This window comes from Equus caballus, chromosome 25, assembly GCF_041296265.1.
Source record: "Equus caballus isolate H_3958 breed thoroughbred chromosome 25, TB-T2T, whole genome shotgun sequence".
Classification (NCBI taxonomy): Eukaryota; Metazoa; Chordata; class Mammalia; order Perissodactyla; family Equidae; genus Equus; species Equus caballus.
The window spans coordinates 46,777,526-46,804,515 of NC_091708.1; the positions used below are offsets into that span (position 1 = coordinate 46,777,526).

The 26,990-nt window shown below is 55.5% G+C and overlaps 1 protein-coding gene and 1 long non-coding RNA gene across 9 annotated transcripts in view; one reads left to right on the forward strand and one right to left on the reverse strand.

Annotated features, from left to right (window-relative positions):
* Positions 1 to 24: 24 nt before the first annotated feature.
* LOC102148655 (uncharacterized) lies at positions 25 to 8,484 on the reverse strand. Its single transcript, XR_002804005.2, has 4 exons — positions 8,097 to 8,484; positions 1,660 to 1,914; positions 638 to 1,295; positions 25 to 345 (listed from the first exon to the last, which is right to left on the reverse strand). It is a non-coding gene; the product is annotated as an uncharacterized lncRNA (long non-coding RNA).
* Positions 6,441 to 26,990, forward strand: part of TRAF2 (TNF receptor associated factor 2) — a 28,007-nt gene continuing 7,457 nt past the window's right edge. For 3 of the 8 annotated variants that reach the window (XM_023629407.2, XM_023629408.2, XM_070250431.1), the window contains exons 1-6: positions 8,249 to 8,340; positions 16,849 to 17,067; positions 17,736 to 17,814; positions 18,071 to 18,169; positions 23,851 to 24,012; positions 25,611 to 25,685. In XM_023629407.2, the coding sequence (XP_023485175.1) occupies positions 16,880 to 17,067; positions 17,736 to 17,814; positions 18,071 to 18,169; positions 23,851 to 24,012; positions 25,611 to 25,685 (603 nt within the window). In that variant the 5' untranslated portion in view covers positions 8,249 to 8,340; positions 16,849 to 16,879. Of the gene's footprint in view, positions 6,508 to 8,237; positions 8,341 to 8,603; positions 8,775 to 16,848; positions 17,068 to 17,735; positions 17,815 to 18,070; positions 18,170 to 23,850; positions 24,013 to 25,610; positions 25,686 to 26,990 lie in introns of those variants that run through there. The other 5 variants (XM_070250428.1, XM_023629404.2, XM_070250430.1 and 2 more) reach the window with 5 other exon arrangements.

A 26,990-nucleotide genomic window follows, 5' to 3' on the forward strand; every position in this document is an offset into this window, starting at 1 on the left:
GGGACAGGAGCCCCGACCCCAGTGGTGGGCACCACGCGGGTTCTGGGCAAACCTGAGGGACCGGCGCCCCCGGCTCTCTCCGTGGGGCCACCCCCGGCTTCCTGGTCGCACCTTGGGGATGGGGATGCACCTGGCCACGTGCGCAAACGGGACGCAAGGGCAATGTGGTCTCAATTTTTCTGCAATTGACTTAGTTTCTGTTTCATGCCTTCGTTTTGCCAGCCTGCAACAATCTGAAGTTCTATTTCCTTGGAGTTGTGCTCGCGTGATGCAAAGATCGGGGCAGGGGTGGCCCCAGGTTTGATGGGGCCAGAAGCGTATCCAATTGGAGGGAAAGCGTATACTCTTTAAGGAAAAAAAGCATAAAATTATAAAAAAATAAAATTATTAAAACAAAATTACAAAAATGAATATTTTGTATAATGTGTTATATTTTGTATAATGTATAAAATGTATACGTTATTTTTCTGTGATATTTTAGTTATTTTATGATAATTTTGTATGATTGGGAAAAGAAGTCAATTGATTATAAATTGATTATAAATTTTAAAAAACTGACAAACACCACAAGCACAAAATTCAGAAAAATAACATTTGTATGAATTAACAAATGCGCCTCTTTAATGCTTTTGCTTACGTTTTTGGCTGTGTTCTCTTTGAATCCTGTATCACGACCTTGCAGAATTGTTTTACGGGAACAACAGAAAGACGATTCAGACTTCTCTCTGATTCAGACTTTTCTCTTGAATGTGAGATCAAACTTGCATCTGATTGTTATTACTGGCATTGGTTTGGGTAATACTTGGGGCTTTACTTAGATGTGCCACTGTTTGTAGGATTGCTATAGGTTTATGCTCCACAAACACAGGAATTCTGATAAATACATTCCCCATCCAAAAAGAAAAAAGGTACATGCTGTATTAAATCATGTATGCTGCATGGCGGAATCCGTTCATCAGAGGAGACAACTCTGGTTCTATCAGGTACGTGGGGAACTGAGTCCTCTGCTTACAATTGTCTTGTGTGATTGGAAGAATTTTGCACAGACTCACTTCTGGTTCCTGCTGCAAACGTTTCTCCTTCACTCCTGCATAATTCCAGTGCTGGGCGTGTTGTGGGTAGTTGGCAGCTGTAGAGGACATCCCTGCCCCAGGACAGACCAGCAAGACTGTGAACCACGTAAAAATATGCCATAAACCCTAGCTAAATGCACCCCAACTCAAGTTCTCCTTAGAGCCGTCCCCAAAGTGCCTGTGGTCACTCCACTGGAAGAATGTGATGAAGGAGGAGCACACCTGGAAAGAGACAGTGGTCTTAACCAATTGCAGCTAAAATATCCTGCTCGGCAAACTTAACCAACACTTGGCCATGAGAACCCACCATGAGGCCCTTTCCCAGAGCTGTGACTGGAGCCTGGCAAGAGAAGTTGCACCACCTCTGTGGCATTGTGTCTGCCCTTGTTCACGTGGGCCTGGAAAGGGGACATCTAGACCTAGGGGTCCTCTGGCCATGCAGGTATCTGCCAGGATAGCCATCATCCCATCTGGCCCTTGGTCGGAAGTCCAGGCCTGCTGCCTATATCTTTGTGGCACCCACTACCACCAGGGCACAGATGACATGAATGTCTGTACTCTCCCCCATTACTCCCTCTCAGGTCACCTGTGCACACCCCATCCTGGCTCTGAGTCCTCCTGATTTACTCCAGGCCCAGGGGAGGGTTGCCTTGGGGATGGAGCCACAGCAGGTGGCACGGAGAACGAGTCTTGGGAGGCCTGGTGAGCAGTTCCTGTCTCTCCAGAGATGCCACAGCACTGTCGTTTCAGCGACTCCTCTGCCTGTGTTGTTTAAGATAAGCAGCCCACCAGTGTTGTCCATCTATCTTCATGCATGGAGAAAAGGCAATTCCAACGCCTTCTGGAAAACAAAGGAAAAAAACTGGCTATGTCTGTATTCCTAAAATAAAGATATTAATTTGAATATTGTATCCCTGATGAAAAATCAGCATTAAAAGTTATCAACTAAAAATTATCTGGTAAAATCTAGTGAGTGTGAGACTCTGAATGCCTCAGGAAGGAGGGTTACTCACACGTTTAAGGACTCAACTCTTTGTGACTACAGTGGCAGACCGACTTCAAGGGTTCCCACGACCCCACCTTCTGGTAGTCCACCCCTTGTGTAATCCCTGCCCCCTCTCTGAAAAAATTTTCTTTTATTGTGGTAAAATACACTTAACATAAAAATTACCACCTTAACCATTTTTAAGTCCATGGTTCAGCCATGTTAAGTACACTTATAATGTTGTGAAGCCTTCACCAGTGTCTGTCTCCAGAACTCTTCATTTTGTAAAACTGAAACTCTGTCCCCATTAAACACAAACTCCCTATCCACCTCCCCCTCAGCCATTGGTACCCACCATTCTACTTTCTGTCTCTATCATTCTGACTATTCTAAGAACCTCACACAAGTGGAATCCTATAGTATTTCTTCTTTGATGACTGGCTTATTTCACTCAGCATAATGTCCTCAAGATTCATCCATGTTGTAGCATGTCAGAATTTCCTTCCTTTTTTAAGACTGAATAATATTCCATTGTATGTGTCTATCACATTTTGCTTATCCATTCCTCCATCGACGGACACTTGTGTTGCTTCCACACCTAGCTAGTGTGAATAATGCTGCCATGAACATGGGTATACACATATCTCTTTGAGACTCTGCCTTCAATTCTTTTGGGTCCATACACAGAAGGGGAATTGCTGGATCATACGGTAGTTCTATTTTTAACTTTTTGAGGAACTACCATCTGTCTTGTTGAAGGATATAATATTTTATAAATGTTACTCTCCATTGTCTTTTGACTTCCATTATTTCCAATAAGACGTGAGCTGTCCTTCTTATCCATTTGTATCGTTGTCCCCTGCACGTAATGACTCTCTGACTGCTTTCAAGATCTTCTCTTGATTTTGAGATTTTCCTACGTGAAAACTCCCCTTTGTTTCTGGCGGAAGCTCCTGAAATTTGGGCACCGCGCGCATTGCCAGCCCTGGTGGAAGTTTGTGTTCCTGTGTTTAAATGGCAAAACAGGTGACGTTAGCGCAGCCGCTGTGCTTGTTTCAGTCCTGCTGTTCTATACGGGCTCTTGGCGTTTTCAGTCGAACATACAATTTTTCAACTGTAGAGATGCCTGAAAGCCCTCAGGATCGGCTTCCACTAAACAAAGACACAGACGGAATCACAATTCCCGGAATGTCCTGTGAAGTGGAATCATTATGTACTCTGCGAAAGGCATCCTGTGTTTAAGGTTCTACCTGACTTTGTGTGTCGGTGGCTTCGAGTGAAAGAAAATTACCAAAATTAAAGTTAATTAAAAGTGCTCTTTGACCAACTACGAGCAAAAATAGATGGGCAAATACAGCTGGACTGTCTATAGAACACAACAAGCAGAAAAAGATCAACTGTGACAAAATCACTGTCAAATTTGCAGACATTAAGACTCAAAAACAGAAACGGGACTATGACGTTATCACTCATTACTGTCCAAAATGGATAAGTTGCCATAAATATTCTCTTTGTTTTTGAAAAAATACATTAATGTCATAAACGTTTTAATCCATCACCTTTGCCTCTTTTGCACTGTTTAAATGTGTTTTCTTTTTTTACTGGCACAAGTGTGTGATGAAGCTCGGTGAAAGAACATTTTCGCTGCGCGCTTTTCTTTTTAGGCCATCGTCATCACTGAACACACCTTGGTCCTGTGAAGGAGCAGGGTTTAAAAGGATCAGGTGTCCAGTCCTCTGGCCATCAGTGAGGACTGGAAAGGCCTGTGTGCAGGAGGGGAAGCCGTGGGCTGCCATCCCAGAACGGCGAGTGACTGGTCCAGGTCGGGGAGGAGGGCCCCCAGCTTCCGGAGCGCACTGAGAACAACTTCCTCCAGCCCTGGTCAGTTGCAGAAGACAGGGCCACCTAGAATGAGGGCATCAGCAGATGGCCACTGTGAGGAGTGGAGGCCAGCTGGAGAGGGTGGGACTGACAGGGATGGGCCTGGGGGCGGGGGAAGAAGGAAGGACGGGGACAGGGGTAGGAGCAGGGTCAGAGGTCATAAGTGGGCTGAAGAACCAGGGGTAGCGCTGACCAGGTAAGAGCCCTGCTATGGATGGCAGCAGTGGTGGGCCTGGGAGTGCCCACTGTGGCAGAATGGAGGGGAGACCCTCCGAGGGTCACCTGGAGCTCCTGGACACGGGGCTGCAGACCTTGGCCAGGTGGTGAACTTGCTGGGTTCCAGTGTGAGCAGAGATATCTCACGGGTTTTGGGTTTGAAGTGAGGAAGTGGGAGCAAGGTCTTCGCAGGGAGCAGGTGGGAGGGAGAGTCAGGGCTGGGGCTGGAGGGCCAGTGCGGCAGCTCCCACTGCGGCCGGCAGAGGGCGCACGCAGATCTGCTGCTGTGCCAGGAGAGAGTGGGCGGGAGGGTAGACAGTCCACCCCCAAAGGTGGCCCCTGGGACCTGAACTCTGTCTAGCCATTCATGCCTTCATCCATCCAAGAACAAGACAGGAACTGGGCTCCGAATGAGGCACAGAGGCCGCTGCCCTGCGGGACCCACTGGTGGGGGAGGACACTGGCACACAAACCAATTCTAGTCACAGGGGGCATGGGGAGGGGAGCCCACCTAACACAGGGCCACCAGGAGAGAGAGCTTCTCTCCCCTGAGACCCTCAGACCTGCAGAGGGACCAGGCCCCACCAAGCGCCTGGGGGAGAGAGGGAGCTGGTGAGGGCCTGGCTGGTGCAGAGGCCCTGGGGCCAGGTCGCCTGGCCAGCGGAGGCTGAGGCTGGCCAGGGCAGCCTGGGTATATTTCACTCTGTGTGTGAGGCCATCTCCTGAGCTTTTGGCTCTGGGGTGTGGGGTGGCACTTGGGTTCTGAGGTTGGCTGAAGGGAGGCAGGCGTTAAATTGAGTAGGGAGTCTCGGTGGAGCTTGTCTATGGGTGGGGGAATTTGGGGTGACCTTTACTTTCTTCTTGGTACTTTTCTGTGTTTTCCAGAGCTTCTGAAGTGACCTCCTGTTGCTTAAAACACAAACGTTTTTGAATGGGTAATACGACCAGGTGGTTTTAAAAGTGGGAGATGGTGTACAGTGAGCGTGTCCCCTGCTGTCCCTTTCCCATCACTTCTATTACTTTCTTGTGTATCCTTCCCAAGTCTACAGAGCACATACACGGACAGGAAACCTGGTCCCTCCGCCGTTGCTTAGGGGGAATGTGGCGCTCCGCAGGGCCGCTCACCACTGTGCTTGCTTCACCACGTGTGGGGCTCAGCACAGGCTCACCTTGCTGGCTGGGGCCTCCTGGCTGGGGACCAGCCCTGGGCTGACCCTTCAGACGTGGCTTCACTTCCTCCTCCCTGCAGTTCTGGGACGCCCCGTGAGGGATAAGACTGTCCCCACTGCTGGTGTCAGCAAGTTGCCTGACCCCCTGGCCCCAGAGCAGGGCTGCTGTTCAGATAACCGTGGGGCCTCATCACTGTGTCTTTCTCCTTTCCTGGGGGGCTGCCCTGGGGGACGGACTGCGGTGGCTGTGCATTTTTGGGGTGGGGGAAGGCGGGGGGAGCCCCTCCTGGCTTGTGCCGTTTGGGGGAATTCTGGCGCAGAACTGGCAGCTGGGCTTTCTGGAAATGCGTCCATTACGTGACCAGAGAGTGAGAGTGAAACCGGCTTCTCTCAGGAGCTGCAGCCCCGGGTTGACCTTTGCGTGTCGGACAAATGAGAAGAGGGGTGAACTCCTAGGAGGAGAAGCGGGTCGTATTCGGTGAGGTGGCCCCACCTTAGGAGGCTGGCTCTGCCAAACGCTGGTCCCTCCTCTGGGGATGGCATTGGGCACACGAGGCGCATCCCACGTCTGGGAGCCTGAGTGGGGACCTTCCTGAGTGGTCAGCCTTCCTGCCTCCTGGCCCCACGTGCAAGCTGGTGTCTGTGCTCCCAAAGGCCTGAGTGAGTGAAGGTCGTGAGGTGAGGGCCTCTAGGGGAGCAGAGGTGCCTTCAGAAGTGCCCTCCGGGGCACAGATGACACGTGACAAAGGGAAACAAAGGGGAGGGGGCCAGCTGCTTGCCTTTGGGAGCCTTCGGGCAGAGTGCGCGGCCGTGGCAGCTGCCCCAAAGTGGTCTGCAGGTCCAGGGGGCAGCTGACAGGGCCTCTCCTGTCCAGCCAAGCGTGCGAGTTGCAGGTGTCCACTGCAGCATCGGCTGGCCTGCAGCCAGGCCCACGCCTCTCTCTGGGGGGCACTGAGGCCCAGGACAGAGCCTCCAGGCCTGCACCGTCTGTGCCCGCTGCTGCCCCTAGACCCCAGCCCCCTGGGAGAGGGAGGATGATGTGGCCCCTCCCTCGCCTGCTGGGGGCTGTCTCAGGCCCTCCCCGGCCCCTCCCCGCAGTGGGTGTCTCTGCACGCTGAGTTTTGCTTTCTTTTTGGCAGGAAGGAGCCTGAGTGGGAACCCCCTGGGCTGCCTGACGATCCGAGTGAGTCACCCCTTCCAGCCTGCCAGGACGGAGCTGTCACCCCTTCCGAGCTGGCAGGCCAGGGGACCCGGGGTGGAGGGGGGGGGGTGGGTGTCGGCCACTTCCCCCTCAGGGGCACGCCCTGGAGGCTCCCTCTCTGTCTGTCCCCAGTTCTGTATGCCTGGCAGGCCTGTGGTCAGAATCAAATTAAAAAAAAAAAATTTGTGCTTGAAAATCCTTTGAAAGCAGCAAAGTCTAAAATATGTGGAAGCATTTTCATGTTCAAAGCCTTAGCAAGTACTTTGAGATTGGCCAGTCCTGTCAGTGCCAAGGGCTGGGGCGGCTGCCTTCCTAGGAGCAAGAGATTCGTTCAGGACATCTTTTCTGGACTCAGGGTGGGACTGAGGTGGCCCCAAGCCAGCGCTTCGGCACTGCCCCTGATGCTGGGAGAGAGAGACTTCCTGACACTCCCCGGCAGTCACTGCAGAAGCCAAGTGAACGACTTCCTGACTTTACCCTGAAGGGAGTGGGGTGCGCTGCTGCAGCGAACCTCATCTTTGCAACAAGAACCATTTCCTGCTGGGCTGCTGGGGGGTTCACAGGCCTCCCAGACTCCGGGGGGCGAAACCCCATCACACCTGGGAGCTTGCTTACGTCTGGGGCTTGAGTGAGACCTCAGTGAACCTGTAGGCGGGGCCTGGGGAGATTCCCATGGCTGCTCGTGGCAAACTCAGCCCTGAAGTTCGTGGACCTTCTATCAGAGGCAGGGCTGCCTTGCTGCCGTCTCCCACGGGAATTCCGACTCCAGACCACATCACCACTTATGCGGCGTGATGCGAGTGCCTCTGGACACAGTGTGGATGGTTTAAACCACGTAACTGCAAAGCCCGCCTGTTTTTCGGTTTCCTCCATCCTTGAACAGTGCCCGTTGCTTCAAATGATCTCCCTGGAGTGGAGGTGCTGAATGTGCTGTGCGACCTGGGCTAAGAAATCTTGCCTCTCTGAGCCTGTTTCCTTCTCTGCAAAATGGGGAGAGCAGTCCCCATCTCCAGACGCTGGTATGAGACTGAGTTTGCCAGACGTTTAGCAGCTCTGACTCTCCTTTGGCAGATAACAAAACAGACTCGCCTCAGGTCACGCACTTAGCGCCAGTGATGAGGTCAACAGTCGGCCCTCCCAGAGCTGCCCCTTTTTTTCTGGCCAAGACCGCTGGTTCATTTCTAGATGTTTCCATTTAAAAGCATACAATTCAGTGTCATTCATACATTCACGGTACCGGGCAATCACCACCATTGTCTAGTTCTCGAACATTTCAGTACCCAAAAGGAGACCTCGCACGCCTTCATCCCTTTGAAGTGGCCGGGGTCTTTCGGTACTTTTTCTTGTAAATGTAACTAGGGCGTTGGGAGGGGAAGGCGCCGCCGCGGTGCCCTGGGCCCAGGGATGACCCTTCGCGGGAGGCGAGCAGCAGCGAGCGCTTTGCCGTGGGAGTCCCGCCCTCCCGCGGCACCTGCGGAAGCGGCCCGCGCAGCCCTCGGAGCCGCAGGACCAGCAGCCGCGCCAGCACCGGGCCGGCTCTGCGAAAGGAAACCCGCAACTTAAGTACTCACGCCGCGGCGGCTCCTACCAATCACCGCCCGCTGCGGCTCCCTGGACGCTCCTGGTAGGCCTCTGGGTCAGTCCGTCAGGCGAACAGGGAGGCGGGGGAGAAACCTGACCAATAGGCGCCCGCTGCGGCTCCCTGAGCGCTCCTGGTAGGCTCCCGGGTCAGTCCGTCAGCCGGGCTCGGGGGCGGGTCCGCTGTGGTGGCGGCGGCAAGGCGGGCGCGCAGTTCCGGGCGCGCGGCGACCGTTGGTGAGTCTGGCCGTCCGGGTCGTAGTCGGGGTCGAGGGTCGGAGCCTAAGTCGGGGCAGCGGCCGGGGCCGGGGCTGGGGCCGGGGCTGGGGCCGGGGCCGGGGCCGGGGGCGCGCGGCGCCGGGGAGGCAGGGCCGGGAGGAGAGCCGCCGCCGCCCGCGGGCCCGAGGGGATTTCTCGGAGCGGGGCAGCCGGAAACTGAAAGTCGGAGCGCGGTGGGAGCAGGAAAGTTCGCGAACGCTCGCGGGCGCCCACGGCGGCTCCGGCGTGGGTCCCGGGGCGAGGGTCCCGGCCTGCGTCACAGTGCGGGGGCACAACGCGAGTCCACGTCGCAGGGTCCAGGTCGCGGGGTCCACGGTCCAGGTCACGACCTGGGGTCTCCAGCCGGGGGCGCAGCGCCCCCGCACCCCTGCCCCGAGCCTCGGTGGCGGCCGGTGGGTGTCTCACCCCTTCCCTGACCCCAGCTGCGGGGTCGCCTGACCCCAGTGGGACCTCTGACCTGCTTCGGACTTGGCCGAGCTCCCCGAACGTCCAGGGCGGCGCTGGACCTCTCCGGCCGCCTGCTCTCACTCCGCTGCCCCCTGCAGCCTGTGACCCAGGCCCCAGCGCCCTGCCCGCCGTCGCCCTTCCCGGTCTTGCTCACCCGCCCGCCCCCGACCCTGACGCCTTTCTGCCCTTCTCAGGGCATCACCTGCTGTGCCCGTTCTCAGCCCCCACCCGCCATCCGCGATCCTAGAAGCGTTTCTTGGTCGGTTGAGTTAATGTTAGGGTGCCCTCGTGTCGGCCTCCAGCCGCGCCCCTTTGGCCTGGGGAGCCTCTGAGTGGAGTCGGGGATGTCCTGTGCCTGTATGAGGCTGGTGCCGGTTTCCACCATGAGAGTGAGGCCGGAGATGGGTGGTGAGGACATGGAACTTGCTGGATCATCCAGGGGCCTCCGTGATGGGATCCAGAGTGGAGGCAGCTGCGGGGAGGGATGGAGCCGGGAGTGGGGCGGCTCAGAAAACCTCCGTGTCTGTTCAGGGCCAGAGAGGCTCTCTGGACACAGAGTGGGGTGGTCAGCCACTGGAGAACCTAGGACAGCTGTGCGTGTGAGGGCAGACGCTCTGCCCTTGTCTGAGTTGGGGGTAGGGGGGGCTTGACTCCCAGCCCACAGAGGTCACACCTGGCCCTGCAAGACTCCGGCCACATGTCACCTTTGAGGACAGCGGTGGTTAGCGCCTCAGCTACTGCTTTTAGGTGGAAGTCCCAACCAACCCAAAGTTGTTGCTTGAGTTTTTTTCTTTTGAAAACAGCTTCGTTGCAGTATAACTTACTACAAAGTTCACTGTTGCTTGAGTTTCAAACACGAAAACTTAAGAATTGCTTCCCTAAAGGCTTTGCTGAGCAGCCACAGTGCTCAGCGCTTCCAGCAGTTGTCTCTTCACGTGTTGAACTGCTGCTCCCCTGCCTCCCGCCCAGCCCACTCTCTCCCACTCCCACAGCCCCTCGCTCTCAGGATAAAGCCCAGCCACGCTGAGGCTCCCAAAGGCACACGCACGCTGTGACATGGAGCCTGTGTGCTCGCCAGTCCTTTTGCCTGGGACAACCCTGTAGGCGCCTCCCGACACAACCAATTTGTGCCACATGCCCTTCCAGTGTCCCCCTGCCTCCCAGACCTCCGCCACCCCAGGCTGTGTTGTTCTGTGTGGCCACGGCCTGTTGACTGCATTGGGAATGATGCCTCAGTCCCCTCAGCACCACATGTGGTCCATGGCAGGAGCCCGGAAACATACCTGTGGTGCAGGGAGTAGCGTGAAGGCCGTGTGCATGCCTAGGGGCTGCAGGGAGCAGGGTGGACACGGTGTGCGTGCCTCAGGGCTGCAGGGAGGCAGGGGGAGGTGGCTTTCAGCCAAGGTTGTCTCTCTTAAGGAGTTTTTAAACTTAGTGGAGAAATAAACTGGAATGTCATTCCTCTGGGACCTGAAGGAACAGGTTATTTCAACCATGGTCGTGATTTGGGGCTAGAGCACAGGGTTTACAGTGGTCACTTGTTGCCAGAGAAAGCGTTTTCTCAGGGAGAAAAAGGTATTTTTGCTTTGTGTTTTGAGAGTCAGGCTTGGGACCCCCCTCTGGCAGTAGGAAGTGCCAGCCTGCCCACCGCCCGTCACCTTGGTGAGGGCACTGGCAGCATGGTGTGGCGAGTGGGCTTTCACGGCTGCATGGCACGAGCACACACAGGCAGGGACAGGAAGGTCCCAATCAGGGTGCACCACCTATCTGTTCTCAAGTCCTCCCATGCTGCCCCGGGTTCACTCCTTGTGGAGACTGAGACTGGTGAGGATCGTTCCCTAAAGGCCTGGGTTTGTGTCCACAGGGAGGGCATGTCGGTGTCCCACCACGGTGCCCCACCCCTGTCCAGGGGGGCTGAGCCTGGGTGGTGAGGGGAGGAGGCTCAGCAGAAGCCGTCCCCAGGGTCTGAGCTGTGGTGTGCCCAGCTCGAAGCAGGGTGGAGACCACGCCCCCTGCAGGGCCCAGCAGGCAGTGGAGATGGCATTTGGGGCAGGTGGTCTTGTGGACTGATTGTGATTTAGGGAGGTGGATGCACAGCAGGGGTTGGGTAGGAGGTGGAGTAGATGAGGTGACTCAGGTAGAAGGAACAGCTGGCACAGGTTCCAGGATCAGGGTGCCGCTTTGGAGCAGGGCAGGGCACAGCTGGGCCAGTGGTGCGGCATGGAGGAAGGGCTGGATTAGTGGGTGTAGGAGTCAGTGGATGGGGCCGGGAGCCTGGGGAGCAGGGAGGGTGCTCATGCACCCTGTGCACAGCCCTGGGTCCCTCCTCCCGCCTTCAAAGTCCCTGCCTCCTGGAGAAGACATTCTAGAGGGAACAGGCCCACAATGCCACAATACCAGGGAGAAGAGAGAGCAGGTGAGGCGGTGAGCTGGGCCATGGCAGGAGGGAGGGCCAGCACAGAGCCGTTTTGAGGAGGGTTGTCAGGGAAGGCCTCCTCATGTGGGTGGGCTAGGGGGAAGACAGCTGGAATTCAGGAGGGTGAGCAGCCTGGAAGCCCTGGGGGTCTGAGGGAGGAGCCACCGAGTCCCAGCTGTGTGTTAAGGGTCCCTCTGGCTACCTGGAGGGCTGTGAGAGGCTGTGCAGAGTCAGGTCACAGGGGACAGTGGCGAGGACCTGGCAGTAGCAGTGTGGTCAGGTTCCGGATGTTTGTAGAGGGTAGAGCCCGTGGATTTACTAACCCCTTAAGAGGTGGGTGGGTGAGAGAGAGAGCGCTCTGCAAGAATTTGGCTTGAGCTGCTGAGGGGGATGGGGTGCTGCGTGGGCTGACGCAGGGGCCCAGCTCCAGTGAGCTCTCTGGACACCCATGCTCAGAGGTCAGGGAGATAGGCCAGGGGAGCAGGTGGTTGTCTGGGTGTGGTGAGAGGAAGTTGACTTCGAAGGGGATAGAATGGCTACATTGTAATTAATTGGTCTCTCCCTGTTGACCTGTTGATGGCGGAGTTTTCAATAAGAGAAACTAAATATGTTGATTGCGTGGGTAAGTATGAGGCAGCTTGGTAACACTGGAAAAGTCCTCACCCGCGGTGTTTGCTTATGATGCTTAGTGTAAACACTTGTTGGATGATTAGTGGGTACCAGGCCACTACTGGTGTTATGTTGAGCCTGAAAAAAGATGGACTTCAGTTTGGAATTATGATTTTAAAGTGGATTTCTAGTACTGGGGAGGCCTCATACTCATGGCTGTGTGCAGATTAAAGTTCTTGAATATTGCTTAAATAGGCTTGTTACACAGGCGGGTTAGAACTGGGTGGAACCAAGTGAAATCTGATGTGACGTGGAATCCTGATGTCATACAAAGTAGAGGTGGGCTGTCAGTGGGAACATGAATTTGGGAAGTTCAGTCCCTGATACTTGGGGGCATCATAGGATGAGGCCCCTGGGTTGAACCACTGTGTCTGCCGGCAGCACGGTGACCCCCAGCAGCCAGGTGCTCCAGTATCTGCTTTGACATGGGTTTGTTGTGACGATACAGCCTGCCCTCTTGAGAATTATTCACTGACACCAATAACCCACCCTCACACACCAGACTGAGGATGATGGAGTCGGCTGCCCGGTGGCCTCCAACTCGGGGTCTTAGTGATTTCTTTCAGGGATGGCCCTTTCCCGGGTCCTCCTGCTGTGAAGGACCCGGGCTTGTGAGGGCAGTGCGCAGCCCAGCTTCACCTGCAGTGAAGGAAACGGCAGAACAACAATGGGGTGCTGGATGCCCCTACTCACCTGGGGGGTGGGGAGGCGGGAGCGAGCTGCGGCCTCACCTGGGGGGCCTCTTTCATGTCAAAACCTGTTTTTGAGGTTGCTCTGCTATTTTTAACATTATGAGGCAGGGTTATTTTGGATAAACATGCATGGGTATACCATAATTAGGGATTTCACCATCTTTTTTGACTCTTCGGGAATAGAAACTCCGTTTTTCTTTTTAATTGAGGTATACAGCAAAATGTACCAATCCCAAGTGTACAACCAGATGCACTTTTGTCTATATACAGTCATTTCTAGCACCCAGAAGGCCTCCTCCTGCCCTTTGTAGGTAACAGTGACCCCCTAAATGGAAAACTTCTGTGTTTCTCTACTCACAGTGCTTCTGACACCAAATATTTAGGTTTTTCCATATCAAGCAATTCTCTGTTTCTTGGCAGACACCGATTGGGTGTCCTGCAGTTTAACTCGGTTCTCACACTAACCACCTGGAGTTACGAGCTCAGACTCCATATGTTAAGGGCTTCATCACACAAGACTGCCCCCCACTTCAGATACTTGTCGGAAATCAAGGCCTCCCATACTTTTGACCAACTGGCCATAAATTGAGGGTTCGCATGACCCCCTCCTTGGGTTCAGTAATTTACTAGAACGGCTGACAGAACTCAGGGAAACCCTTACATGTAACAGCCAAATGGAAGAGATGCACAGGGCAAAGTATGGGGATTGGTGTGGAGCTTCCATGCCTTCACCAGCGTACCAGTCACCCAGCGCTGTGGCGTGTTTGCCAGCCTCGGAGCTCTGTGAACCCCGTTGCGTAGGGTTTCATGGGGGCTGCGTTAGGAAGGTGTGATTGATGAAATCCTTAGTCATCGGTGATTAAATCTGTCTCCATGTCTCCCCCTCCTCCCCAGGTGGGGTTGGGGGTGGTGGTGGAAGTGGCTATGAATAACAAAAGATGCTTCTCTGTCCCCAGTCACTCAGGAAATCCCAGGGCTTCTGGGAGCTCTGTGCCAGGAACCGAGAAGACGACCAAATACCTATCATATCGCAATATCACAACCCCAGAGGGAACTGCTGTCCCAGCTTCCGTCGTCATAGATTAGTTTTTCCTGTCCTTGAACTTCGTATAACTTGGTTATTCCATGAACACTGTTTTGTATGTGGTAGAAATGCCCTTTTAACAACATGTCAGTCTGTTGCATGACGTTAGTGCATTCTCGTCTGGAGAGTAGTTTTGGAAATGTGTGAAGTGTGAAATCAGGGCTGGGCTGGCCAGGAGTACTCACACACTCATGTGAGTCATTGCAAATGAATATTGTTCTTGTTTTTAACCAACTTACCTGAAAGAGTCAGGATTTGGAGAATAAACTGGAAGTTTAAAAGGACCAGTCACCCGCTTTGGTTCCAGGAGGTTCGTCACACCTGCCCTCACGTCTGTGATCCCAAGTACACAAGCTGTCTTGGGGCTGGGTGGGTGCCACTGGCCATGGGGGTCCGTTGGGGGGTCCCCGAGCCTTGGGTCAGTCCAGGTCGGTGGACGTGTGCAGGCGGCCAAGCACAGTCACGTGGGGCTGGCGCGGCCGGAGCCCTCTGCTGAGGTTGGGCGAGCGCTCCCACGGCAGTAGGCCTTCACGCGTTGATGGCTTTCCGAGGGTTACATTTTGGAACAGCGCTTTTGAGTCTGTATGTTGTTTTCCATAACAGTTCTTAAAAGTTAAAATGCATTTATAAATGAGACTTGACTGAAAGAGTTAAGGATGTAGGCACTGAGAACTCTGAGAACGGGACTGCGGGTGCCCCCCTTGGCCGGTTCCTTGGCCTCCCCTGCTGACTTCTCCATATTTAAACAGGAGTGACAACCCTTGCCTTCCATCCAGGGCAGGTAGTTGTGACTGCAAAAAAGGCAGCGTGTATGAAGTCACTGAGGAATGGATGGACTGAAGTCGAGGCCCAGCTGTGTGTTGAGACTGTCCCTTTTTTGTCACTCAAGAAAGAGACCATTTTTGTGGTTGTGTCTAACAGGAGTAAAAGTCAATGGATTAATAAAGTAGATTCAGTCTGTCACAGAAGGTGTGGTCAGTTGGCCGAAAAGCAGACCTGGCTGTGTTAGGTTGTGAAAGAATAAAATCTCAGCAAAGCCTCTCCTGACAGACGACAGACGCTGCGGGAAGCTGCTCAAGGAGACTGCAGAAAGGGAAGCATTGCCCTGTCCTCGCCTGCCGCCCCAGCCCCCGCCGTTATTGCACCGTCTTGCCTTCCCTGGGTGAAACACAGCGTCCCTTACCTTTTATGTAACATAGCAAATACAAAACAGCGTTTTCACCTCAAGAATATGGCTTTTTTTTTAACTAGTGATACTTAAAAAATGAAAATCCCTCTGTCTCATGTTGTTCAGGGCAGTGGTTTTTAAACATTAGTGGTTCATGAAGTCAGTTCAGTAGCACGACCAGAAACAGCAAAGAAAGTGGAAGATACAGAATGCCTCTCAGCCAGGGTAAATGTCCTCTCGTGGGCCCTCTGTTCTGGTACGTTCCTGTGTGTAGCATATCACAAAGGGGCCTTGAAAAACGTGGGCCGAGGGGTCCTCCCTCCTCACTTGCTCCGGCCATGCCAAAAGGTTTTGTTAATAAGTGGCAGCTTCTAGTCTTACACATCTGTGCTGTGAGGGCTGGCGAGAATGGAATCCCCCAGGTGTCAGATGGGTGGATGGGTGTCCAGGGACCCAGGCACACCCACCTGTGAGAGAGGTGTGAGGACCTGCCAGTGAGTAAGGGGCAGAGGTGTGCCCTTCTCTGAGTGACCGTGGACATAGCATCCCTTTTGTTGGGTGGTTTGAGGAGTAAATGCAGGTTCTAAAAATAGTCTGTGAGCTGTGGAGTGTGGTGCAAATCAAAGCCTCATAATTCCCAAATCTGAAAGCATCGATTGAAAGAGGCTTTGCCCTGCACATGGAAGACGACGCACCGGTGATCTGTTGCTGTTTGCCGCTGTGTCAGACCAGCCTAGGACGGTGACATCGCCTTGTGAATGCAGTCGCTGCCCTGTGCAGACCCTCTCTCCTCCTGGAAGGAGGTGTTGTTTCGTCACGTCATGGCTTGGAAGCAGGTGTGCTCCCCTCATGGGTCCACATGAGATGTGTTTCCAAGGGTGTGCTGGGAACGAAGCTCTGGAGTGTCCGCGAAGGAGGCTGGGACGGTCTTCCTGGGTCTCGAGTTTCATCATGTCATGGCTTGGAAGCAGGTGTGCTCCCCTCACGGATCCACATGAGATGTGTTTCCAAGGGTGTGCTGGGAACGAAGCTCTGGAGTGTCCGCAAAGGAGGCTGGGACGGTCTTCCTGGGTCTCGAGTTTTTCTGAGTTGACAGTGCTTCGTCTTCAGGGGCTGTAGGGTGCTTGCCCTTTTTCAAAGGTTAACGGGTACAATTTCTTGTGGCTTTTTGAGACTGTGGATGTCCAACAGTAAGTTCCACACAATGTCTCTGAGTGCTATGGGAACCTCTCCTCCACCTCAACTCGCCTATCTTGGTAGCCTTGGCACAGGGGCTTTGGCAAGACCTAGTGGACAGCAGAGGGTGGCTCTCAAGTGAGAGGGACACTGGCTGTGGTAGACAGGGAGCAGAGGAGCAATGCCAGGCAGGCTGCACACCTGGTCTCACGGCTGGTGTTGGAGAGGCCCTTGGGTGGTGTGGCCATCTCCTGGGCACTGCCCAAGGCCTGAGCACCGGCAGATGGGACTGTCCCACCAGGCTGCTCTGTAAGGTCTATTGAAAACACCATCCACCATTCTAAAAGCGTACTTATCGTAAGAACCTCAGGGGAGACGGAAAGGCACAAAAATCAAGAACTGCTGATCACGAGGGTTAACAGGAAGGTGGTGTCCTCTGAGCTCAGATGCAGGCACGCGTTCCATCCATGGGTCACAGCATGCTGGCCTGGGAACAGACGCCTGGGATGGGTGACCTTGAGGACAGCGACTGATCCACGGCTGCGGGGTGGGCGTGTGGGTGTCAGCTGTGCAGCGTGGGCAGGTCGCCACCCTGGCTGAGCCTTGGTTTCCGTATTTGTAGCAGGAGGTTGGACTAGATTGTCTCCAAGGCGTCCCAGGGTGTAAAAATCCTCCTTCTCAGATTCTTGACCACAGGTCAGCTTGATGAGCAGAGTTATCACCACTTGGCAGGGCTGTTTTCCCTGGAGGATCACTCTAGAGTGGAGCTACCGCCACGTCAGGACCCACCGTGACGCGCTCTCTTCTTCCTTAGGGCTCGGCAGTTCACGGGGGTCGCGGCTCTCATGGCTGCAGCTAGTGTGACTCCTCCTGGCTCCCTAGATTTGCTGCAGCCCGGCTTCTCAAAGACCCTTCTGGGGACCAAGCTGGAGGACAAGTACCTGTGCTCGGCCTGCAAGAACGTCCTGCGCAGACCCTTCCAGGCACAGTGTGGCCACCGCTACTGCTCCTACTGCCTGACCAGCATCTTGAGGTACGCGGGTGGCCAGCTGCTAGGGTTTGCCTTAGGGCTGCTCCACGGGGTGGCTCCATGTGGAACGCTCCGTGATGGCAGAGATTCACTGCGAACAGGGACATCAAGTCAGTGACTTAAGCAGATGGGCTCCGTGTTGACACGGTGCTGCTTTGGACGGAGGCGTGAAATAAAACATGTTAATACAGTTAGTTTCCTTGCTGCTTCTCCTTGATTTTAACGTGGGTACCAGACAATTTAAAATTACACTTATGGCTCGTGTGACGTTTGGCTTGTTGGGTGTGTGGCTCTAACTGATTAACACATGCTCGAGTCCCTATATGGGGCCTGCCCGTAAGTAGGGCTGCCCGTCTGGTCTGAGTGGCATCAGCGGCTGGTCGGGAGGTGAGAGGAGCAGCACCTTGTTGTGGGGAGTCTGTCTGAGTGGTGAGTGGTTCAGAGAGCGCCGTTGTTAACAATGGAAAGAATGATCCTTCGTCAGAGGATTCCGATCCTCACCTGTTTTCAGTGTTTTAGATGTTATAGAGTTGACGTGCGCTTGTTGTGACTCGAGGACAGATGAGGAGGTCATGGGATGGAGGTGTGGAGTTGGGTTTGGACCGAGGGAGGGACGCTCACTTGTTTTTCGCGTCGGTCTCACAGCAGGCCGTCTCCCTCTCCCCCTCCAGCTCCGGGCCCCAGAACTGTGCTGCCTGCGTGCATGAGGGCATATATGAAGAAGGCATTTCGATTTTAGAAAGCAGTTCGGTAAGTGAACAGTCTTGAAGCTAAAAATGTCGAAAAGAACAGAAAGTGTTAATTCCTTTAATAACACGGGTGGCGAAAGAAACGTCAGCAGCTGGCAGTCACCTGTCCCTGCTGCAGGGATGTCTAGAGGTTGGAGTGGCTGCGTGGACTGGTGACCGGACCCTGAGAGCTGCGTCCAGGAGGCTCCGGTGCTGGTTGTGCGGGGTGGCAGCAGGTGACCCGGAGGAGGCTAACGGCAGGGACGCTCTCTCTGCAGGCTTTCCCGGACAACGCCGCCCGCAGGGAGGTGGAGAGCCTGCCGGCTGTCTGTCCCAGCGACGGCTGCACCTGGAAGGGGACCCTTAAAGAGTACGAGGTAGGGACCTCCCTGTGCTGGCCCAGCCTCCCAGAGTCTGATGCCCCTCCCCCAAAGCAGTCCCTCCAGAGGCTGCGTGACACCTGCAGGGTTTAAGCCCATCTGATGTCTGTGGAAGGGGTGCAGCAGCTCCTTACAATATGTCCATCAGACATTCAAGTTGTGCAGAGCACAGACCTGTGCCGTGGAACCCATGTGGTGTGGCCTTGGGTGGCATTACCCGCTCTGTGCCTGTTTCCTGGTGTGAATGGGGTGCAGTCCTCCTGCCGTGGTGGGGTGGCACTGAGGTGGCACGTGTGCCAGGACCTAGTGCTGGCCTAGGAGTGTGCTGCAGCATCTCCCTGTGCGTGCAGGAAGCCGTAGCTTTCTTGCGTGGCGGGATCTTTCTGTTGTGTCTTCACACAAGGGCTTTTTCACTTGGAATTGTGTTGACCTTAGAGTGTGTGGAGGTCATCTGCACATTTGTTCTGTGCTCGCAGAAGGGCGTCTGGCCAGTGAGGGGGCAGCGGTCACTGTGCATGTCTTCACCGTGGCTCATGTCTCTGCCAGGTGAGACTGGCTTGTGTCCGTGCATCGGCTCGTTGGGATTTCTGTGTGGTCAGCATCAGGCAGTGGACCCTGCGCCGTGCAGGCCGAGAGGCGCCAGGGCTCATCCAGCCCCCCACAGCTCACTCAGTTGTTTGGTCGTCTACCCTTCTTAATGAACACCCTTTAAATAACTTACATTTCCGACTGCTGCTTGTGCACGAGTGTTCACAACAGCACTGTTCACGGTAGCAAGTCCCTGCTGACTGATGAGGGGACAAACAAGATGGGTCCCGTCACGCCGTGGGTCAGTGTTCAGCCGTAGAAAGGAAGGTAGTCCTGACGCGTATACTGCACAGATCGACCTTGAGGCATTCTGCTCAGTGAGAGGAGCCAGTCACAGAAGGACAAATCCTGTGGGATTCCACTCCTGTGAGGGCCCTAGAGCAGTCAAACTCAGAGACAGGAAGTGCAGTAGTGGCTGCTGGGGCTGGAGAGTTGTGCTCAGTGGTGCAGAGGAGCAGGTTGGGCCCTCCAAGTGGGGAGGCCGGAGGGGCTGTCTCTGTGGAACCCTGCCTCTTTTATGTTCAGGTGAGCTCCCGCCCAGGGCTGCCTGGGACACGGGAAGCCCCCCTGCTGTGGGGTGGGCACTGGACTGTGACAGAGTCTCAATGGCGGGGGAGGGCCCATTGGGTCTGGCATCAGGATCCTGGTTCTGGCGGGCTTCTGCCTTGCTGCTCCTGGCCCAGTGCACTGCGCTTCTCTTGTTGTCTCAACCAACCTGACTTCATGGTTTTCGGGCTCTAAGCTGTGTTTTGCTAAAAGGGCCCGTTGGCCGACTCTGGGGAGGAGCCTTTGGTGGAGTGGACAAGGACATGCACTTTCCTTCTGACGGGCTCCCCAGGCCTGGAAGCTGAGCAACTCTGGGCTCCCTGCACCCTTTCTGCACCCTTCCTGGGAATGAGTGACTTCCGCCTCCCTGCACGGAGGTCTCAGATGGCCCAGAGGCCACCATGGTGCATGTGCAAGGGCGGGTGATGTTGCTATGTGTGATGCAGGGAGTAGGCCATGGTGAGGGGACCGAGAGACCCCTGGGGACAGGTGGAATGATCCACAGCTCCCAGGTCCTCTGGGGTTTCTGCTGCCTACCAGGCCCAAAGTGCAGACAGCAGCTTTGTGGGCCTCCGCCTGAGGGCTAGGCGGGCGGCCCGCAGGCATGCGTCTGGAAAGTCCCTGGCTGCAACCCGAGAGCTCTGGAAAGTCCCTGAGAGGGGCGGGTTGGTCACGTGGGGGGCGGTCGCTGCTCTGGGACACTCGCCTTTGATATATTGATCAGGCTTCTTGTGGCTGTGAAGGCCATAGGGTGGGGCAAGATCGAGGCCTCAGGGCACAGGTGTGACCACCTCTACTATGGCCACGGCCTCACTCTCCTCTCTGAGCCAACACGTCTGCCCTTTGGGTGGCTCCAGATTGGGGTGGTGTTGTGAAATGCTGGTGCTGTGGCTGAGTTACTTGAAAAGTGTGGAAAGATGGGGAAAATCCTGGTTAGTCTTGAATATGTTTTTCCTTTGCAATGACGTCTAGTATTTTCTAAGAACCCAATGATTGGAAACTGCAGTTCAAAGATGTTTGTGGAGTGCCTGCCAAGTGCTGATGGCAGAGCTGAGCTGCCCTCCCCCGATGCTCGTAGGATGTGAGATGAGACGTTGGAGGAAGGGCCTGGGGCTCCAGAGGAGGGGGACCAGGAGAGGTTAGCAGGTTAGAGGAAAATCGCGCTTGGAAGGCCAGGCAGAGTCCAGCATGCTTGGTCTCCCTACATGTCCCTGTGAATTCAGAATTAAGATGCTCTGCTTGCTTAAACATGCGTTTGAATTCTGGATGAATAAATGCTGATTTCTCTGAAGCGTGTGCTTCTCTCTGGGCATCTGAGGGATGGGGAGCCACCGAAGCAAGTGCTGTCCCGTGAGGGGGGTGGTGCAGGGTACCTGTTCTGGACTTGGACCTGGGGCCACTGGAATGCCACGTCCTGAATGTCAGCCATGTGGCAGGTGTGAGCAGCGAGCAGTGTGGGCTGAGTGTAGTCGGTGGACGGTCTGTGTGCCCTCGCGCATCGACAGCAGTGCCGCACACTCAGTCTTCTTTCAGCTGCCCACCCCTGCCCGAATCTCACCCGGTGTTTCATTACACTTTAAAGGACGCTCTTTGAATTGAGTCCAAGGTACCCAGAATGGGTGTGCAGTTTTTCTCTTCATGACCCATGCTCATTTCTGAGGCCCCTCGCTTGGTCAGTTTGGTTATCACTTGCTCAATGTGTCCCGGGCAAGGCCCTGCCCACTGGGTGGTCGCAGGGTACGTGGTATCCATATGTCAGAGGCCTCGGGGTGCCCTGGGGCTCAGGGAAGTTACGCTCGGGCTGAGTGCAACGGAGGTGTTGGAGGGCTGGGCCGTGGGCCCTGCCGGGAGCCTTTGAAGAGTTGTCGACAACGAGTGGTGGGTCAGCCAAGCGGCTGCGGTGACGGTGGCAGGGTTCCTCCCCGGGGAAGTTGAACGAGAGCCATTGGGAGCCAGGTCTCACCTCTGCTCTGCTACAGCATCAAGGGCTTTGTGCACCTGGTCCCGTCTGGGCCTGCCTTTGTGGCTGGTCTGTGTCCTTCTGAGGCCAGGGCCTCACGTGGCAGGTCTAGGATGCTCTGTTGGGCTGCCCTAGGATCCCCAGGGAGGCTAGCTGGGCACGTGGCGTTTGATCTGGCGTGTGTTCATGCAGGAGGTCTGTACACTTAAAAGAGGCACAGGGTGCCTGCTCCAGAAGGCATGGGTGCCACTGGACACCACATCTGCAGTCCCTGCACCACGGCTGTGCTGCTGGGAGGGGCCACACGTGTGCCCCGTCCCTCTGGAGTTCACCTGTCGCTCCTGCTTGCTCCTCATCCATGAAGCTGTGGGGCCACTTGGAAACAGCGCACGTTTGGGGCCTGCCCGTCCCTCTCAGGTCCACTGTGACCATGCTCTGGGATCTGACACCTCGTGTGGGCGTCTTGGCAGAGCTGCCCAGCTTGTTGGGGCCCAGCCCAAATCTCTGTGGAGATGCTGACCCTATGGTGGAGGGCCCTCCTCTGGCTCTGGCCTGTCCGGAGCTGTCCTCTCGCAGTGACCTCCTTCTTCCCCGCAGGCTCCCTTTCTTCACGTTTTTTGCGTGGACACGCAAAACGAGCTCTAGCACATCTGACCTAAAACTTAACGTCGTGCTCAGTGAGATGAGCCGGACACCAAAGGACAGATCCTGTAGGACTCCTCACGTGAGGGCCGAGAGGAGGCAACCCAGAGACAGGAGGTGGGATGGTGGTACCAGGGCTGGGGAGGAGAGAGGGTGAGTGTTCAGTGGGGACAGAGCTTCAGTTGGAGAAGATGAGTGTCCTGGAGATGGATGGTGGGGATGGCTGCACAACATTGTGAATGTGCTTTGTGCCACTGAGCTGTACACTTAAAAGTGGTTAAGATGGTGAATTTTATGTTGTATATTTTACCACAATAAAAAAACTTAGCAAACCAACCTTCAGCTCCCGGTTCCTCGACCTGCTTCTCATCGCCTTCACAGCACACTTTTCCCAAGAGTTCCCTGCAGTTTCTGTCCATCTCTTCAGCTCATGGCCCCTGCAGGGCAGGGATCAGGACTGACCCATCCTTCCTGTTGCCTCAGAGGCATTTGGTTCACGGGCACATCCATGGGGCCCCAGCACAAGTCTGGGCCTGCCCTTCTCACCTCTTCTCCCTCCCGCCTCCCGCCCTGCCCCTCCCAGTCCACCCACAGCCCGTCCTGGTCCGCAGATCCCTCTCTGTGCGGCTCTTGCACAGCAAAGCCTGAGATGTGGCTGGATCCAGTTTCCAGGTTCTCCACTCTCGACCTGAGCCGGGTGCCTGCCCTCTTTCCTCCAGGTCCTTCTGCACAGCCCTGGCTTTTCCTGGGCCTTGCCTCACTTGACCCTTCTCCTGGGACGCTGTCACCCAGAGAGCCCAAGGCTGGGACTCTGCCTCTCCAGGCATCAGCTCCAGGAGAGTGGGGCTCAGCCAGCTCCAGCTTGGAAGTGGGGATAAGCTGGGTTGGGATGAATGGGCATGAGGACGGGTGGGCCTGGGGACGAGCAGGGTTGGGGATGAGTAGGGTTGGGATGAGCAGGCTTGAGGACGAGCGGGTGTGTGGAGGAGTGGGGTTGGGATGAGTGGACATGGGGACGGGCAGGCCTGGGGATGAGCAGGGTTGGGACGAGCGGGCGTAGGGATGGGCAGGCCTGGGGATAAGCAGGGTTGGGACGAGCAGGCGTGGGGACAGGCAGGCCTGGGGACGAGCAGGGTTGGGGATGAGTGGGGTTGGGATGAGCAGGGTTGAGGACAAGCGGGTGTGAGGAGGAGTGGGGTTGGGATGAGTGGACCTGGGGACGAGCTGGGTTGGGGCCAGTGGGTTTGAGGACAAGTAGGGTTGGGATGAGTGGAGTTGGGACCAGCAGGCTTGAGGACAAGTGGGCGTGGGGACAAGTGGGTGGGCTCCTGAGCTGTGTCTCTGCTGCTTGCTCTGGCTCCCATGGCCCCTTCTCCTTACAGCACGTCGGCTCTCATCACTCCTCTGCTTCTTTCCACCTAGAACCTGTCCCGCTCTGGGCCTGGTTGCCCGGCGTCCAGCGATCTTTGTGCTTCTGTCAGCCAGACTTTCTTTGCCTCAGGCCTTGGCTCTGCTGCCCCTCTCTGGGTGCCATCCCTCTGCTCCTGCCTTTCTGCACTCCGTCCCCCATCCCAGCCCTCTGGGGCCCCTCTCCCTGTCTGGCCAGTGGTCCTCTTGTCCCTGAATGTCACTCTGGAGCAGTCCCCTCTGTGCCCCATGGGTGAGGCCCAGGCAGGGACGTTCCTGGGGTCGTGGTGTGAGTGGGATGCAACCAGCTTGGAATTGGGTCCTAGTCTCTCGTCTGGAGCAGAGGTGTCATAGTGAATGGATTCTTGGCACTTGGTGTAGTGCCCCTCACCGGGCACTTGTGGGGTTGATGGCAGGGTCCCAGGGGTCCAGCACTGAAACCAAACTGGGAGCCTCAGCCAGGGCAGCCATCTCTGTGGCAGCCGGGGCTGTCCTGCCACGTGCTCTGCTGACACTCTGCTCCCTCTGTTGACAGAGCTGCCATGAAGGACACTGCCCGTTCATGCTGACCGAGTGCCCTGCATGTAAAGGCCTGGTGCGCCTTGGCGAGAAGGAGCACCACTTGGAGCACGAGTGCCCGGAGAGAAGCCTCAGCTGCAGGCACTGCCGGGCGCCCTGCTGCTGGGCCGACATGAAGGTGAGGGCATTCTGGCTTGTCCTCACGGGAACCCTGGTTTTGGCCTGGCCTGGCCTTGGCGGTCACCGTGACACTGAGCTTCACGTTGTGCCCTTGGGGCCAGTTTGGCACTTTCCCCTCTTGTCACCTGGGCTCGGCCCTTGTCATGCGGCTGTGTGGGTAGAGGGTTCTCTGTGGGGATCTGGGCCAGGTATGAAGTCAAAGCCAAGTCATTTTTGTTTTTTTGAGGAACGGTAGCTCTGAGCTAACATCCACCGCCAGTCCTCCTTTTTGCTGAGAAAGATTGTTCCTGAGCTAGCATCCGTGCCCTTCTTCCTCTGTTTTACAAGTGGGATGCCTGCCACAGCATGGCTTGATGAGCAATGCGTAGGTCCACACCTGGGATCCGAACCAGTGAACCCCAGGCTGCTAAAGGGGAGCGTGCAAGCTTAACTGCTGCACCACCAGGCTGGCCCCAAAGCCAAGTCATTTTAAAAAGCTATTTTATTTTAGAAAAGTCCACACACAGAATGGCAGTGTGAGGCCCACGTCCCTTTGCTCAGTTGTGTCAGCGTCACCACACGCCAGGCTGCGTCGGGCCCCTGCTGACTGTTAGTAAACCCATCCTAGACCGTCGTTTCATCTGCAAATTCCTCAGGATGCGTTTCTGATGGACGGGTGTCTTCGTTTCTACAGAGCTGTCGTGCATCCTTCTATGTCTGAAACTTAATGGAGACTTCATATTGGCACTTGCTGGTCCCCATGTTTCCGACCTCCATGAGGGTCTGTCACATTGATGTATTGCTGTGTTGCATTGTTGTGTCCATGAGGTCTCTCTTCATCTTTAACAGTGCACCCAGGCATCTTTTTTCTTTTTGCTGAGAAAGTTTCACCCTGAGCTAACGTCCATGCCAGTCTTCCTCTGTTTTTTAGTATGTGGGCCATGAGCACAGTGTGGCCGCTAACAGAGTGGTACAGGTCAGCGCCCAGGAACTGAACCTGGGCTGCTGAAGCGGAGCACGCTGAACTTAATCACTAGGCTACCAGGGCTGGCTCCCTGGGTGTCTTTTATTCTTTGCCATTTGTTGAAGAAACCAGCTGTTCTGCATTTGGCAGATTGCTTCCCCAAGGTGTTCTCTGTGCCCTCCTTCCATGAGCTGTTAGATCCAGAGGCCTGGTGAGGGCCAGAGCACGTCAGGCGCCAGGCGCCTGCAGCATCCCCTCAGGGGTCTTGGGGATGTTCCAGCTGCTCACGGGTCCTGGTCAGGAAGTCCCGCCAGCCTTGCGCCTCGGGGCCAGGCAGCGTTCTCCATCCGGGTGGGCCCGTTTCAGTTGGGTGGCAGTGGTGATGCACTCCTCTCGGTCACTGTTAGCGGCTTGTCCTTGTTGTGTTGCTCTGGGGCAACCAGACGAAGAGGAGGCTCTAAACTCGAAATTAATGCGTGTGCCTGCAGGACCCCCCTCCCAAGTCAAGCACCATCTCTAGAGGGGTCGTGGTCTCAGCAGGGGAGCCAAGGACAGTGATGAGGAGCGCGGCATGCCTTGGGTGCCAGGCCCTGTCCAAGCATCAGCACATCCCCAGTCTCTCGGCTCTGACCTCCTGCCCATTTCCCTTTCAGGCGCACCATGATGTCTGCCCCAAGTTCCCCTTGACTTGTGACGGCTGCGGCAAGAAGAAGATCTCACGCGAGAAGGTAAGTGGTTTCTGCTGCCTCTGAGGACCGACAGGATGGGCACGAGCGTTGGCAGTGAGGGGCCTGTACCACGTGGTGTGGGGGTTACAACCTGGTGCCCAGAGGAGAAGTGGAGGCCTGTGGTTGGTTGTGTGTGTCAGTGCCACCTGCGGGCTGCTTTTCTGTTAACCTTTTGGTGACAGAGATGCGCAAGCCTGGGCAGAAGTGGAGCGCGTCCCCGTGAGAGCCGTGCCATCCTGAGGTTCAGAGATGTGGGCAGGCCACCTTGCCCCCACTCCTTCCCACAGCGCAGCCTTTGGTGTGAAACACTTCGGTCATAGAGCAGGAATCCTGGCTCTGTTTTAAGAGAAAATACATCGTGGGTTCATACTGATAGTTCCGCTTTAGATTTTTACCGAACTTCCACGTGTATAGGTTGTGCTGTAAACAATCTTCCTACCTAATGATGTGAGCATGATGGTTTATGTGTGTTGTGCTGTATGTGATGATTCCATTGTACCAGCACCAGCATCACTGCTGATGGTGCTAGTAAAGAAGTACGTGGTGATCGCTTTTCTTCCAGCTCTTTCTGCTCTTAGAGCCGGTGCCCTCTAATCCAGTCGCCCTCAGTGAAATCACCTCTCTGTGTGGCCGGCTCGGCGTGCCTTTGAGCTCGTTTGTGTCCCCGACCTGCTGGCAGAGTGTGGGGTCAGACCTCGGACCTCGCACGTCTCAGAGGAGTTTTCGTCTCCCTTTCTGAAACTGAAGCGTGGTTGAGCAGAGCAATTTTGGGCTGAAGTTCTTGTGCCTTGCTCTTACCGGGAGCCTTCATGACTCCTCCCCATCTCCCAGTGGCTCATGGCCCCCTCTCTGCACCGGACTCCGTGTGCATCAGCTGTTTGTCCTTCCCCTTGCCAAGTGGCCATCCATGTTTGTTTCTGTCTGGGGGACCCTGATCAAGGTTTTTCTGTCACTGTTTCTAGATTTTGATTCCGTGTTGGGACCTGTCCCTGCTCCTGGGCATGGAGGAAATCACCTTTCCTTCTAGTGTTTGTAGGTCTGGTTTTCTCACATTTCAGGTCCCTGGGGATGGAGGTGGAGGGACCGCTTTGAAGTCATCCCATGGCTGCCCCTCACCCACTGACGAAAACGTCATGCTTTGTCTTTACTGATGCGACGTACTGCCTGTGTTAGTACTGAGTGTCTGCACAGCTGGCCCCTTTCTGGGTTTTATGCTCTGTTCTGTTGGTCTCAGTGTTGTTGTGGGCTAGCACCACACTAGGTCAGTTGTGGCTGTCTGACCCCTGGTCAGGCTGAGGCTCCTCA